General features: G+C 35.9%; 2 protein-coding genes across 3 annotated transcripts in view; one reads left to right on the top strand and one right to left on the bottom strand.

Annotated features, from left to right (window-relative positions):
- TEX9 (testis expressed 9) overlaps positions 1–14,866 on the top strand; it is a 64,170-nt gene extending 49,304 nt beyond the window's left edge. For both annotated transcript variants that reach the window (XM_042941938.1, XM_042941939.1), the window contains 2 exons: positions 13,717–13,851; positions 14,478–14,866. In XM_042941938.1, the coding sequence (XP_042797872.1) occupies positions 13,717–13,851; positions 14,478–14,552 (210 nt within the window). In that variant the 3' untranslated portion in view covers positions 14,553–14,866. The remainder of the gene's footprint in view (positions 1–13,716; positions 13,852–14,477) is intronic.
- Positions 14,835–16,111, bottom strand: part of MNS1 (meiosis specific nuclear structural 1) — a 47,265-nt gene continuing 45,988 nt past the window's right edge. Inside the window, exon 10 of the mRNA XM_042941937.1 lies at positions 14,835–15,379. Within this exon, the coding sequence (XP_042797871.1) occupies positions 15,287–15,379 (93 nt within the window). The 3' untranslated portion in view covers positions 14,835–15,286. The remainder of the gene's footprint in view (positions 15,380–16,111) is intronic.

The following is a 16,111-nucleotide window of genomic DNA, read 5'->3' as shown; positions in this document are numbered from 1 at the left end:
TTTGGGTCATCTCCCTTTTCTTTTTGAGAAGCCTGGCTAGAGGTTTATCAATTTTGTTTATTTTTTCAAAAAACCAACTCTTGGTTTCATTGATCTGCTCTACAGTTTTTTTAGATTCTATATTGTTTATTTCTGCTCTGATCTTTATTATTTCTCTTCTTCTGCTGGGTTTAGGCTGTCTTTGCTGTTCTGCTTCTATTTCCTTTAGGTGTGCTGTTAGATTTTGTATTTGGGTTTTTTCTTGTTTCTTGAGATAGGCCTGGATTGCAATGTATTTTCCTCTCAGGACTGCCTTCGCTGCATCCCAAAGCTTTTGGATTGTTGTATTTTCATTTTCGTTTGTTTCCATATATTTTTTAATTTCTTCTCTAATTGCCTGGTTGACGCACTCATTCTTTAGTAGGGTGTTCTTTAACCTCCATGCTTTTGGAGGTTTTCCAGACTTTTTCCTGTGGTTGAGTTCAAGCTTCATAGCGTTGTGGTCTGAAAGTATGCATGGTATGATTTCAATTCTTGTATACTTATGAAGGGCTGTTTTGTGACCCAGTATGTGATCTATCTTGGAGAAGGTTCCATGTGCACTCGAGAAGAAAGTATATTCTGTTGCTTTGGGATGCAGAGTTCTAAATATATCTGTCAAGTCCATCTGATCCAATGTATCATTCAGGGCCCTTGTTTCTTTATTGACCGTGTGTCTAGATCATCTATCCATTGCTGTAAGTGGAGTGTTAAAGTCCCCTGCAATGACCACATTCTTATCAATAAGGTTGCTTATGTTTATGAGTAATTGTTTTATGTATTTGGGGGCTCCCGTATTCGGCACATAGACATTTATAATTGTTAGCTCTTCCTGATAGATAGACCCTGTAATTATTATATAATGCCCTTCTTCATCTCTTGTTACAGCCTTTAATTTAAAGTCTAGTTTGTCTGATATAAGTATGGCTACTCCAGCTTTCTTTTGACTTCCAGTAGCATGATAAATAGTTCTCCATCCCCTCACTCTCAATCTGAAGGTGTCCTCAGGTCTAAAATGAGTCTCTTGTAGACAGCAAATAGATGGGTCTTGTTTTTTTTATCCATTCTGATATCCTCTGTCTTTTGGTTGGCGCATTTAGTCCATTTACATTCAGTGTTATTATAGAAAGATATTGGTTTAGAGTCATTGTGATGTCTGTATGTTTTATCCTTGTAGCGATGTCTCTGGTACTTTGTCTCACAGGAGCCCCCTTAGGATCTCTTGTAGGACTGGTTTAGTGGTGACGAATTCCTTCAGTTTTTGTTTGTTTGGGAAGACATTTATCTCTCCTTCTAAATGACAGACTTGCTGGATAAAGGATTCTCAGCTACATATTTTTCCTGTTCATCACATTGAAGATCTCCTGCCATTCCTTTCTGGCCTGCCAAGTTTCAGAAGAGAGATGAGTCACGAGTCTTATAGGTCTCCCTTTATATATTAGGGCACGTTTATCCCTCGCTGCTTTCAGAATTTTCTCTTTATCCTTGTATTTTGCCAGTTTCACTATGATATGTCGTGCAGAAGATCGATTCAAGTTACGTCTGAAGGGAGTTCTCTGTGCCTCTTGGATTTCAATGCCTTTTTCCTTCCCCACTTCAGGGAAGTTCTCAGCTATTATTTCTTCAAGTACCCCTTCAGCACCTTTCCCTCTCTCTTCCTCCTCTGGGATACCAATTATGCGTATATTATTTCTCTTTAGTGCATCACTTATTTCTCTAATTTTCCCCTCATACTCCTGGATTTTTTTATCTCTCTTTGTCTCAGCTTCTTTTTCCATAATTTTATCTTCTAGTTCACCTATTCTCTCCTCTGCCTCTTCAATCCGAGCCATGGTCGTTTCCATTTTATTTTGCAGCTCGTTTATAGCGTTTTTTAGTTCCTCCTGACTCTTCCTTAGTCCCTTGATCTCTATAGCAGTAGATTCTCTGCTGTCCTCTATACTGTTTTCAAGCCCAGCGATTAATTTTATGACTATTATTCTAAATTCACTTTCTGTTATATTGTTCAAATCCTTTTTGATCAGTTCGTTAGCTGTTGTTATTTCCTGGAGATTCTTTTGAGGGGAATTCTTCCCTTTGGTCATTTTGGATAGTCCCTGGAGTGGTGCGGACCTGCAGGGCACTTCCCCTATGCTGTCTTGAATAACTGGAGTTGGTGGGCGGGGCCGCAGTCAGACCTGATGTCTGCCCCCTGCCCACCACTGGGGCCACAGTCAGACTGGTGTGTGCCTTCTCTTCCCCTCTCCTAGGGGCAGGATTCACTGTGGGGTGGCGTGGCCCGTCTGGGCTACTTGCACACTGCCAGGCTTGTGGTGCTGGGGATCTGGCGTATTAGCTGGGGTGGATAGGCAAGGTGCACGGGGGCGGGAGGGGCAGGCTTAGCTCAATTCTCCTTCGTGATCCGCTTTAGGAGGGGCCCTGTGGCAGCGGGAGGGAGTCAGACCCACCGCCAGAGGGGTGGCTCCACAGAAGCACAGCGTTGGGTGTTTGTGCAGTGCAAGCAAGTTCGCTGGCAGGAACCGGTTCCCTTTGGGATTTTGGCTGGGGGATGGGCAAGGGAGATGGCGCTGGCGAGCGCCTTTGTTCCCCGCCAAACTGAGCTCTGTCATCAGGGGCTCAGCAACTCTCCCTCCCGTTGTCCTCCAGCCTTCCCGCTTTCTGAGCAGAGCTGTTAACTTATAACCTCCCAGATGTTAAGTCCCACTTGCTGTCGGAACATACTCCCTCTGGCCCCTCCGCTTTTGCAAGCCAGACTCGGGGCTCTGCTTGGCCGGCAGGCTGCCCCTCTGCCCCGGCTCCCTCCGGCCAGTCTGTGTAGCATGCACCGCCTTGCCGCCCTTCCTACTCTCTTCCGTGGGCCTCTCGTCTGCACTTGGCTCCGGAGACTCCGTTCTGCTAATCCTCTGGCGGTTTTCTGGGTTATTTAGGCAGGTGTAGGTGGAATATAAGTGGTCAGCAGGACGTGGTGAGCCCAGCATCCTCCTACGTCACCATCATCCCTGAAATCCAGAATCTTTACATTTTACCTATGTTGTCAAATTTATCGGCATATAATTTTTTTTGTTATTCCTTTATTGTCCTTTGAATAACTAGAGAATTTATATTGATGTTCTTCCCACATTCTCATAGATTTCTTTTTCTCCTTATTCTTGATATTGGTAATTTGTATCATCTTGATCAGCCTTACTAGAACCTTACTAAATCGGTTTTTATTTATTTTTCCTCAGTTTTCTCTTTTATTGATTTCTATTTGTTATTTCCTTCTCTCTCTTTAATTGGGTTCAATTTGTTCTTTTTCTAGTTACTTAAAATGGGAACAGAATCTGTTGATTTGAACCCTTTCTTTTCTAATATAAGCATTTAACATTGTAAATTTTCTTCTATGCATTCTTTTAGCTACAAATTTTGATTTGTCATTTTTTCATTTTCATTCTATTCACATACTGTCTAATTTTCCTTTTGATTTCTTTTTTACTTATGAGTTATTTAGAAGCTTGTTGTTTCATTTACAAATATTTGGTAATTTTTCCAGATACTTTTTTTACTGATTTCTAATTCAATTCATGGTGGACATATAATGAATTTGTGTTTTTGTTTTTTTAAGTTTTTTATTTTAATTCAGTTATAGTTAACATACAAGGTTATATTAAAGGTAAACAATATACTGATTGAACAATTTTAAACATTTTCTGTACTCACATATCTGATAAACGTATTCTTAATCCCCATCACCTATTTCACCCATTGCCCTACTCACCTCTCTGTTAACCATCAGTTCTCTATAGTTCACTCTTAGTTTCTCTCTCTCTTTCATTCTCTCTTTCTCTCTTATGCTCATTTATTTTGTTTTTTAAATTCCACATATGAGTGAAAGCATAAGGTATTTGTCTTTCTCTGACTTATTTCACTTAGCATTATATTCTCTAGCTCCATCCATGGTGTTGCAAATGGCAAGATTTCATTCTTTTTGTGGCTTAATAATACTCCATTGTGTATATGCACTGCTTCTTTATCCTTTCATCTGTTGATGGACACTTGAGCTGCTTACCTATTTGGTTATTTTAAATAACCAGAGGGATGCATATATATCTTTTTGAATTATTCTTTTCATGTTCTTTGGGTAAATATTGAGTAGTGGAGCTACTGGATCATATGGTATTTCTATCTTGAAATTGTTGAGGAACCTCCATACTGTTTTCCAGAGAGGCTGCACCTGCTTGCATTCCCACCAACAGTGCATTGAGGGTTCCTTTTTCTCCACATCCTCACCAACACTTGTTGTTTCTTGTGTTTTTGATTTTAGCCATTCTGGCATGTATGAGGTGATACCTCTTGTGGTTTGATTTGCATTTTCCTGATGATGAGTGATTTTGAGCATCTTTTCATGTCTTTTGGTCATCTGTATGTCTTTGAAGAAATGTCTATTCATGTCTTTGGCCCATTTTTGGATTATTTGGTTTTGGGTGTTGAGTTGTAGAAGTTCTTTATATATTTGGATATTAACCCTTTATAGGATAGGCCATTTGCAAATACTTTCTCCCATTCAGTAGGTTGCATTTTAGTTTTGTTCATTGTTTACTTCACTGTGCAGAAGGTTTTTATTTTGATGTGATCCTAATAGTTATTTTTTAAGCTTTATTTCCCTTTCCTCAGGAGACATCTCTAGAAAAAATATTGCTATAGCTGATGTCACAGGAATTACTGCTGCTCTTCTAGGTTTTTTTCATCGTTTCAGGTCTCATGTTTAATCCATTTTGAATTTATTTTTATGTATGGTGTAAGAAAGTGGTCCAGTTTCATTCTTTCACATGTAGCTGTCCAGTTTTTCCAACTCCATTTGTTAAAGACACTTTTTCCCATTGCATATTCTTTCCTCCTTAGTTGAGGATTAATTGACCATATAATTGTGGGTTTATTGGGGGCTCTATACTCTGTTCTATTAATCTGTTTTGTGCCAGTACCATACTGTTTTGATTACTTGAGCTTTGTAATATGACTTGAAGACTGGAATTGTAATACTTCCCTCTAGTTTTGTTTCTCTTTTTCAGGATTGTTTTGGCTACTTGGGGTCTTTTATGGTTCCATACAAATTTTAGGATTGTTTATTCTAGTTCTGTGAAAAGTGCTGTTGGTATTTTGATAGGGATTGAATTTAATCTGTAGATTGCTTGGTAGTAAGGACATTTTAACAGTATTCGTTCTCCCATTTCATGACCATGTTTATTATATCTTTCCATTTCTTTGTGTCATGTCCAATTTTTTCATCAGTGTTTCATAGTTTTCAGAGTACAAGTCTTTTACCTCTTTGGTTAGGTTTATTCCTAGGTATTTTATTATTTTTGGTGCAACTGTAATGGGATTCCTTGCTTAATTTCTCTTTCTGCTGCTTCATTATTAGTGTATAAAAATGCAAGAGATTTCTATACGTTGGTTTTGTATCCCTCAACTTAACTCATTTATCAGTGCTAGTAATTTTCTGGCGAACTTTTTAGGGTTTCCTATATAGAGTATCATGTCATCTGCACATAGTGAAAGTTTTACTTCTTCCTTACCAATTTGGATGCCTTTTATTTCTTTTTGTTGTCTGATTGCTGTGGCTAGGACTTCTAGTTCTATGGTGAATAAAAGTGATGAGAGTGGACATCCTTGTGTTACTCCTGACCTTAGGGGAAAAGCTCTCAGTTTTTCACCACTGAGTAGGATATATGCTGTGGGATTTCAATATAAGGTCTTTATTATGTTTAGTTATGTTCCCTCTAAACCTAATTCGTTGAGTTTTTTGTTTTTATCATGAAGCATGTTGTACTTTGTCAAAAGCTTTTTGGAAATGATCATATGGTTTGTATCCTGTTAGTGATGTGCTCTATCATGTTGAGAGATTTATGAATATTAAACGACCCTTGAATCCCAGGAATAAATCCCACTTGATCATGATGAATGATTTTTTTAAATGTACTACTGGATTCAGTTTACTAACATTGTGATGAGGAGTTTTGCATCTGTGTTCATCAGAGATATTGGCCTGTAGTTCTTTGTGGGTTTATGTGTGTGTGTGTCTGTGGTGGTTTTATCTAGTGTTGGTATCAGAGTAATACTAATCCCATAGAATGAATTTGGAAGTTTTTCTTCCTATTATGTTTATTGGGATAGTTTGAGGAGACTAGATATTAACTCTTCTTTAAATGTTTGATAGAATTTGGGGCACCTCGGTGGCTCAGTCAGTTAAGCATCTGGCTCTCAATTTCAGCTTAGGTCATGATCTCATGATTTGTGGGATCAAGCCCTGCATTAGGCTTCATGCTGACCATGGAGCCTTCTTGGGATTCTCTCTATCTCAACATAAATTAATAAAGATTAAAAAATAAAATATGTTCAATAGAATTTGCCTGAGAAGCTGTCTGGTTCTGGACTTTTGTTTGTTGGAAGTTTTTTGACTAGTTCAATTTCATTGCTGGTAATCATTCTGTTCAAATTTTCTATTTCTTTCAGTTTTGGTAGGTTATTTGTTTCTAGGAATTTATCCATTTCTTCTAGGTTGTCCAATTTGTTGGCATATAGTTTCTCATAATACTCTCTTAAAATTCTTTATATGGTGTTGGTTGTCATTTTTCCTTTCATTTATGATTTTGTTTGAGTCCTCTTTTTTTTTTTTTTTGATGGGTCTCCCTGGAGGTTTATCAATCTTGTCGATCTTTTCAAAGAACCAGCTCCTGGTGTCATTGATCTGTTCTATAATTTTTATAGTCTCTATATCATTTATTTCTGCTGTAACATTTATGATTTTCTTCTTTTGGTTTTGGGTTTTGTTTGGTCTTTTTTTTTTCTTGCTCCTTTAGGTGTAAGGTTAGATTGTTTATTTAAGACTTTTTATGTTTGTTGAGATAGGCCTGTATTTATGTAAACTTCCTTTTTTTTTTTTAACATTTTTTTTAACGTTTATTTATTTTTGAGACAGAGAGAGACAGAGCATGAATGGGGGAGGGTCAGAGAGAGAGGGAGACACAGAATCCGAAACAGGCTCCAGGCTCTGAGCTGTCAGCACAGAGCCCAATGTGGGGCTTGAACTCACAGACCGTGAGATCATGACCTGAGCCGAAGTCGGACACTTAACCGACTGAGCCACCCAGGCGCCCCTAAACTTCCCTTTTAGAAACACTTCTGCTATATCCCAAAGAGTTTGTACTGTTGTGTTTTCATTTTCATTTGTTTACATGTAATTTTTTATTTCTTCTTTGATACCTTGGTTGACACATTCATTTTTTAGTAGCCTATTATTTAACCTCTAGATATTTGTGTTCTTTCCAGATTTTCTCTTGTGATTGATTTCTAGTTTCATAGCACTGTGGTCAGAAAAGATGTATGGTGTGACTTTGATCTTTTAAATTCTGTTGAGACTTGTTTTGTGCCCTAATATGTGGTCTGTTTTGGAGAATGTTCCATGTGTGCTTGAAAAGAAGTGTATTCTGCTATTTTAGGATGTTTTGAATGTATCTGTTAAGTCCATTTAGTCTCCTGTGTCATTCAAAGCCACTATTTCTTTGTTGATTTTTTGTTTAGATGACCTGTCCATTGATGTAAGTGGGATGTTAAAGTCCCCTACTATTATTGTGTTACTATTGATTAGTTCCCTTATGTTTGTCTTTAACTGTTTTATGGATCTGGGTTCTTCCATGCTAGGTGTACAAATATTTTCAATTATTGTATCTTCTTCTTGGATTGTCCCCTTTATTATATATAGTGTTCTTTGCTTTATGTTACAGTGTTTTAAGTCTATTTTGTCTAAGTACTGCTATCCCAGCTTTCTTTTGACATCCATTTACAAAATAAATATTTCTCTATCCCCTCACTTTCAATCTGCAGGTATTTTTAGGTCTAAAATGAGTCTCTTATAGGCAGCATATAGATGGATTTTGTTGTTACCCACTTTGTCATCCTGTGTTTCCATTGGAGTATTTAGTCCATTTACATTCAAAGTAATTATTGATAGGTATGTATTTATTGTCCTTTTGTTACTTGTTTTGTAGGATTTTTTTGTAGTTTTTCTCTGACTTTTGTCTTGCTCTCTTTCATGGTTTGCTGATTTTCTTTAGTGATATACTTGGATTCCTTTCTCTTTATTCTTTGCATATTTTTTACTGTTTTCTGATTTATGGTTATCATTAGGTGTATATATAACATCTTCTACCTTTATCATAGTCTTATGAAGCTGATGGTTGCTTAAGAAAGAGAGGGAGAGAGAGAGAATCCCAAGCAGGCTCTGCAATGTCAGCACAGAGCCTGACCTAGGGCTCGAACCCTTGAACCATGAGATCATGACCTGAGCCGAAATCAAGTTGGCTGCTTAACTGACTGCTATGAACATGAGTGTACAATTACTCTTTTTAAGACCCTGGTTTCAGTTTTCTTGGGTATATATCCAGATGTGGAATTGCTGGATCATATGGCAAATACTTATTAATTTTTCAGGAAACAACCATACTGCTTTTCCACAGGAGCGGTCTCATTTTACATCCTCACCAATGGTGCATGAGGGTTCTAGTTTCTCTGTATTTTCACCAGCAGTTATTTTTTGTGGTTTTTGTTTTATTTTTTTTTATAGTAGTCATCCTAATATTTATTAGGGGGTTATTTCTCATTGTGGCTTTGATTTACATTTCCCTAATGATCAGTAATACTGACCACCTTTTTTGTGCTTGCTAGACATATGTATATCTTTTTTTGGAGAAAGGTCTACAAAATAGGCAAGGACTTGAATTGGTTGACTGTGCTCTGTTACTGATTTGTAGGAATTCTTTACATATTCTGGATATTAATTCCTTGTCAGATATATGATTTGCAGAGATTTGCCGTTCACTCTGTTGATTTTGTCCTTTAATGTAGTATTTTTTAAAATTTTTTTGTGGTTGCTTGTACTTTTGGCATCCTAAGAAATCACAACTGAATCCAATATCATGTACCATGTCCCCTGTGTTTTCTTCTAATACTTTAATAATTTTAGGGTTTACATTTAGGTCTTTAACCAAACTTGAGTTAATTTTTGTAGATAGTATGATATAGAGGTACAAGCTCATTATTTTGCTTGGAGATACCAAGTTTCCAAGTACAGTGTGTTAAAGAGGATGTCCATTCCCAGGGAATGGTCTTGGCACTCTTGTCAATATAATTATTTGTCCTTATGTGTTTATTTCTGGGCATTCTGTTCCATTGGTCTATGTCTTTTGTGAAGGTATCACATTGCTTTGATCACTGTAGCTTTGTAATAAGTTTTGAAATCCAGAAGTATGAGACCTCCAACGTTGTTATTCATTTCAGGATTGTTTGACCATTTATATCCTTTTGAGATTCCATATCAATATTAGGATGGATATTTCCATTTCTGTAAAAAAACACAGTTGGGATTTTGATAGAGATGACATTGAATCTATAAATATCTTTTGGGTAGTATTGGCATCATAAAAATAAGTCTTTCCAATCCACAAACACAGAATATCTGTCCATTTATTTGGATTTAAATACTTTCAGCAGTTTTCAAGTTTTCAGTGTAAAAGTCTTTCATGTTGGTTATGTTTATTCCTAAGTATTGTATTCTTTTGAATACAATGGTTATTGTATGGTTACAATACAATGGTTATTGTACAATGGTTATTTCTTTTTAGGAATATTCATTGTTAGTATATAAAACATAACTGATTTCATGTAGAATCTTTAGGGTTTTCCACATACATGTGTTATCTGTGAACAGGAATAATGTTTCTTCTTCTTCTTTTTTTTAATTTGGATGCCTTTTATTATTTTTCTTCCCTGGATGCTCTGACCAAGACTTCCAGTACTATGTTGGATAAAGTGGCAAAAGCAGGTATCCTTGTCTTGTTCTTGATAATAGAGTAAAAGCTTCTGGTCTTTTACCACTGAGTATATTAGCTGTGGGCTTTTCATGTGGGGCTTTTATTATGTTGAAGTAGGATCATTGTTCCTTGTCTGTTTCATGTTTTTTAACATGAAAGCGTGTTTAATCTTCTCAAATCCTTTTTTGACATCATTCAAGAGGATTGTGTGTTTCTTTCATTGTGTTAATGTGAAGTGTTACATTGATTGATTTTCATTATGTTGAACCATCCTTGCTTCCAGGAGTATATCCCCCTTGGTCATTCTGTACAGTCCTTTTCATGTACTGTGGAATTGTGTGCTATTATTTTGTTGAGGATTTTCATGTAAGCATTTGTGAGGGATATAGGTCTGTAGTTTTTTTGTTGTATTTTTGTCTGGCTTTGGTATTAGGCTGATGCTGTCTTCATAGAATGAGTTTGGAAGTGTTTTTGTTCTGTTCAGTTTGGGTAAAGAATTTGAAGATGGTTCATGTTCATTTTTTTTTTTTTTTTTTTTAATATTTGGTAGAATTCACCAGTGAAGCCATCTAGTTCAGGGATTTCCTTGTTAAAAGGTTTTTGAATAGGGATTACCTTATTAAAAGGTTTTTGAATACTCCTTCAATCTCCTAACTAGGTACAGATTTATTTGGATTTCCTGAACTGATTTCGTATTTATCATTCAGTTTTAGTAGATTGGGAATGTCTAGGAATTTGTTTCATCTAGGTTATCCAATTTATTGGTGTACCACTGTTCATAGTATTCTCTTACCTTTTGTATTTCTGGGATATCAGTTGTAATGTCTACTCTCCCATTAATTTAAAATCTTCCAAAAATAATAAATAAATAAATAATAACATCTCCCAAAATGGGGGCACCTGGGTGGCTCAGTTGGTTAAACGTCTTCACCTAGGTCATAATCTCACGGTTTGTGAGTTTGAGCTCACGTTGGGCTCTGTGCTGACAGCTCAGAACCTGAAGCTTGCTTCTGATACTGTGTTTCCCTTGCTTTCTGCCCCTCCCCCACTTGCACTCTCTTGTAAACATTAAAAAAAATTAAAAAATAAAATCTTCCAAAATGGCTTTGTTTCTGTAAAATCAGTTGCAATATCCCCTTTTTCATTTTTTTTGTTATTTTTTTGAGAGTGAGCAAACATGAGCAGGGAAGGGGCAGAGGGAGAGAGAGAAGTTTAAGTAGACTCCATGCCCAGTGCAGGGCCCAATGTGGGACTTGATCTCGCAAGCATGAGATCATGACCTGAGCCGAAATCATGAGTCAGACACTTAACAGACTGAGCCACCCAGGTGACCCCTGCTTTCATTTCTGATGTTAGTTGAGTCATCGTGGGGTTTTTTTTTTTTTTTAGTCTAGGTAAAGGTTTGTCAATTTTATTGATCTTAACAAAGAATGAACTCGGTTTCATAGATTTTTCTCTACTGTTTTTTTATTCTCTATTTCATTTATCTCTGCTCTAAGCTTTATTTTCTGTTTTCAACTAGCTTTGGGTTTAGTTCTCTAGTTATAGTGAGATTGTTGATTTGAGATATCTTCTTTTTTAATGTAAGCATTTATAGCTATACATTTCATTTTCCCCTTAGCACTGCTCTCACTGCATCCTATAACTTTTGTTATATTGGGTTTTCATCGTCATTTATCTGAAGATATTTTTCTAATTTCTCTTGTGATTTCTTCTTTGACCCATTGGTTGTTTAAAAGTATGTTAATTCCCATGTATTTATGGATTTTCCATTTTCCTTCTGCTATTGATTTCTAGTTTCATTTCACTGTGAACAGGAAAGACACTTTGGTTTCAATCTTTTAAAATTTCCTAAGACTTGTTTGTGGCCTAAAATGGTCTATTTTGGAGAATGTTCCATGTGCACTTAAGAAAAATATATATTCTGCTTTTCTTGGGTGTAATGTTCTAATATGTCTTTTGGGTCCAGTTGGTCTTTAGGGTTGTTCAAGTACTGTTCTTATTGCTCTTCTTTCTGGTTCTATCCATTATTGTAAGTGGGGTATTGAAGTCTACTGTAACTGTAGAGTGGTTCTTTTTCTCCCACCAATTCTGTCCATGTTTGCTTCATATATTTAGGAACTCATGTTGGGTGCATATATAATTGTTATAGCTCCTTGGTGAATTAAGCCTTTTATTATTATATAATGGCCTTTTTTTGGTCTCTCGTACCTGTTTTGACTGAAAGTCTATTTTGTCTGGTATTATTGTAGCTACCTCCATCCTCTTGTGCTTACCATTTGCATGGATTATCTTTTTCCATCCTTTCATTTTCAATCTGTGTATGTCCTTAGATCTAAAGTGAGTCTTTTGTAGACAGTATATACTTGATCTTGTTTTTTAAATCCAATCTATGGGGACTGTAATTCACTTACATTTCAAGTTATTACTGATGGGGAAGAAATTCCTGCTACCATTTTGTATTATTTTCTATATGTCTTAAAGCTCTTTTTGTCATTTAAACGTCTTAATTTCCTAGGAGTCTCAGCCCTGCTGCTTCTCAGGGCCTTAGATGTTGTATTTTATTCCTCTGCCCATAATCTCTTGCCCTTAGGCATTCATGGTTCTGCAGACCCCCAGTAGCCCTCAGGTGTAGCAGTTCCCATCAGTGCTCTGAGTCAGGCAAGACAGTCCCTCAAGCAATCCTCAGACAAGTCAGAACATCACAAGTAAGTTCCACTCTTTTTCCCATGAATTTAGAGGCTTTTTTCCACTAGGCCAGGAGAGTGAGGGGAAAGGGTGAGCATAAAGGCCATAAAATTTCCTATCATTTTGAATGTGACTTTTTGTTGGTTAGGTGTTTGGTTGTTACTGCTGCTTAATTGGCTTCTAGAGTTCTCAAGTTACATTGGGGAGTATATTGTATCTTCAGTGTTTCCCTGTGTATTTGTTGGGGGGAGAAGGGTCTGGAGCTTCCTAATCTTGGTGATATCGCTGTCAATTATCTTTTACAGAGATTTATTTTGAAAAGAAGTCTAATATTCTATTATTTCTGGTACTTTTTTATGTGTATGTAGATTCAGATTTCCTTCTGGTATCATTGTCCTTTTGCATGAAAGACTTCCTTTAATATTTCTTTAAGATCTTCCCATACTTAAATAAATTCTACTGACCTGTCTTAAAGCTCACAGATATTTTTTCTGCACTGTCGAAATTGCTGCAGAGCTCATTCAGGTAATTTTTGCCAAAATTACAAACTCTGCCTTGTCAGGCCACTGGCTGAATTCTCTTCCCAGCTCTCTAGACCACAGCTCTTGCCTTTCATGTTGTCTTTCCTAGGGGGTCTCACTCTGCACGTGGGCTATCTAGGTATCTGCCAAGGATTTGAGGGAATTTTGAGGGCTCTTTTCTTTCCAGGATTTGCCACCTGGAAATTTCTACCACCCTGGCAACCCTGCTCTTTCATTCCTTAGCCCAGTAAAACTACTTTTTCCTTGAGGTCTATCTCCTGTGAACCCATTAAGTGGAAAGTGCTCTCAGAAGCCAGTTGAATATGGACCTCAGTCAGTTTATTTCCCTTTTTTCAAGGATCATATCATCTCCACTTTCTGCTTACTATTGATTACTCATCTGTGCCTTCAAATATGTTATTGTTACCCTCAGAAGAGTTTGGTCCATTATAAGTTACTCTGCCACTACTGGAATTAGAACTGAATTATATTTAAAATGCTTAAAATGTATGAGTTATCAAAGTCAGTTTTTCAGTAATGCAAAGAAGATTTACAAAAATTTTATATTTTAAAGGTAGTTATTACAAAGTGACTATAGTTTTTATAATTTGAAGACTATATGGGATTTGTTTTTCCTTGTGCAGGATATAGCCAATGAAGACCACAAAAAAATTGAAGCATTAAAATCTGAAAACAAGAAGCTAGAAAAACAAAAAGGAGAATTAATGATAGGGTTCAAGAAGCAGTTAAAATTAATTGATGTTTTAAAAAGGCAGAAGGTGAGTCTATTCTAAAAAAAAACACAGTTAAATTGTAGATATTTTTAGATGTGTTTGATATGCTTAGGTACAAAATTTTACCTATAGAACATACATAATAAGATTTCTACATAACATGTCATCCAAGCAAATGGATATTTTCAGGCAGGTAAATTAGTAATGTGGAAAATGGGACTGGTAAATACAGTATGGGTACTCCCTAATGATAGAAAGTATATACAAGAGTATAATATACTATTATCTTATTGGATTGGTTTGCCTCTTTAAACACGGAAGAGTGAAAATGGATTCCAAATCACTCTTCCCTTCTCTACACATGAATTACCTGGTGGTGAGAAGATTCGAAGCCATGGCTCTGCCACTGTCCCTTTTTGCAAAGGTTATGTATTAAAATACTACTGACGTGTTCTCTCAACAGGTTGATTCAGTAACCACCATGGACAAATAGGCTTTTACAGGCTGACCCTTGAATGTAATTATTTCAAATATGTTTATTGGAATTAGAGTACACATTCCAACAGAGCTTATCATTTGATAGCATATTTATATACACATTTTTATCAACTGCGTGTTGTCCTGTGGTCTACTCTTAATGCTAAAACAATATTGATTTGTTACAAACACAGATGCATATTGAAGCTGCCAAGATGCTGTCTTTCACCGAAGAGGAATTTATGAAGGCACTTGAATGGGGAAATTGAGAAGTGACCTACTTTAATTAGTCTGTATAACTGACTGTGTGCCCCATATACATTTTAAAGTTTTAATGATTTATTTTTACTCTTTATAAATAAGATATTTGATAATGAAATCAAAGCAATTGCAACAAATTCCCTGTTTAGATTTGGGGTGGATACAAAATTGATAGATGATTATTAGAAAATTGTGAGCCACTTGCCCTTTTATATAAAGTATTTTATGCTCTGGTGATTTAGCTCTAGTTAATAAAAACAGTACTAGCACATAAACTGTCATTTAAGTTCTTATTGACAATAAAGCACTTTGAAATTCCTCACTCTTTACTATTCTTTTCCCTTATAGTAGAAAGAAAAAGATAATTTCCCTAAACACAAATACCAAGCTCTGAGCAGGAGGAGTAGTATGGAAAAGTTAGTCTCCTGGGTTTGGCTGTATTGTATTTATATAAAGGAAATGTTGTAATGTGGTGTGTAACTCAGCTCTTCAAATTATCAGTACAAGAACAAGAATTTGGCTAATAGCAATTAATTTTATAGATAAAAAATATTCTGCAATTTAATTTTATCAGAAAACAAATATTTTCTTATAGATAATTGTTTACAAATGATGAAATACAGAGTTGCTTTACAAAATCCAAATAGATTATGGATTCTATCACTGACCTGTGAAACAAAAGTCACACTGACATCTAGTGGTGAAAACAAAACAATCCAGGTTTTACCAAATCTTGATGGTATCACTTCTCTTCACAAATTTCGCTCCTTTTCTGATATACTTTTCTAAACTCTTCACCAAGCATATCAATATCATCCTCCTTTTTAAATACTCCCTACAGGAAAAATATTTTGTGAGTTACTTCAAATGCCAGAATATTTAACTAAATGCTTCTAAGACTAACATATAGACTATAAAAATTTGTAAAGTTATCTCCAAGATAATGAAATCTATTTCATAGGTTTACATATAATATCACTAGTCTCTGAAAATTATGACTCTGTGTATAATGAAATCTTTGACCTGATTTCCTGATTTTATTTATCAGCTCCAGTATAGGAATTTGTAATAGGAATCTGGAATTCTATTTTACTACCTCAAGTACCACTGCTTGGATTGGCTGAATGAGAATTTCATAAGGTATGAGAGCAGTCAGAGTTAAGAGACTGAGCTTTGCCAGATTCATGCATGGGATTGGCTCTCACCTCCATTCTATGGTTGATCAGCAAACATTGTCTTGCAGGAAAGACTCCAGATTTGGAGTTACATGCCCTTTAAGCAAGCCCTTTGAAATTCTTGATGCTTTTATTTACTTTTCTTTTCCTTATAGTACACAATAAAAGGCTGTTAAATATTTACTTATGTAATTTAAAGGAGCTAAAGAATAATTTAGGTCATTTAGGGCCATTAGGACCTAAAAGATTAAAATCATTTTGGCAGAACAGGTTTGTTAGACTCTCCTTATCTCCACATTTATTTCCTTTTAAAAGTATCTAAACTGAGATTCTCCAGAATTTATAGTCTAATTTTTTTGAAATGAATTTCTTATAGCTTTTGTCAGTATATC

Source organism: Panthera leo, chromosome B3 (genome assembly GCF_018350215.1).
Source record: "Panthera leo isolate Ple1 chromosome B3, P.leo_Ple1_pat1.1, whole genome shotgun sequence".
Classification (NCBI taxonomy): Eukaryota; Metazoa; Chordata; class Mammalia; order Carnivora; family Felidae; genus Panthera; species Panthera leo.
This window is presented reverse-complemented; position numbering and strand designations above follow the sequence as displayed.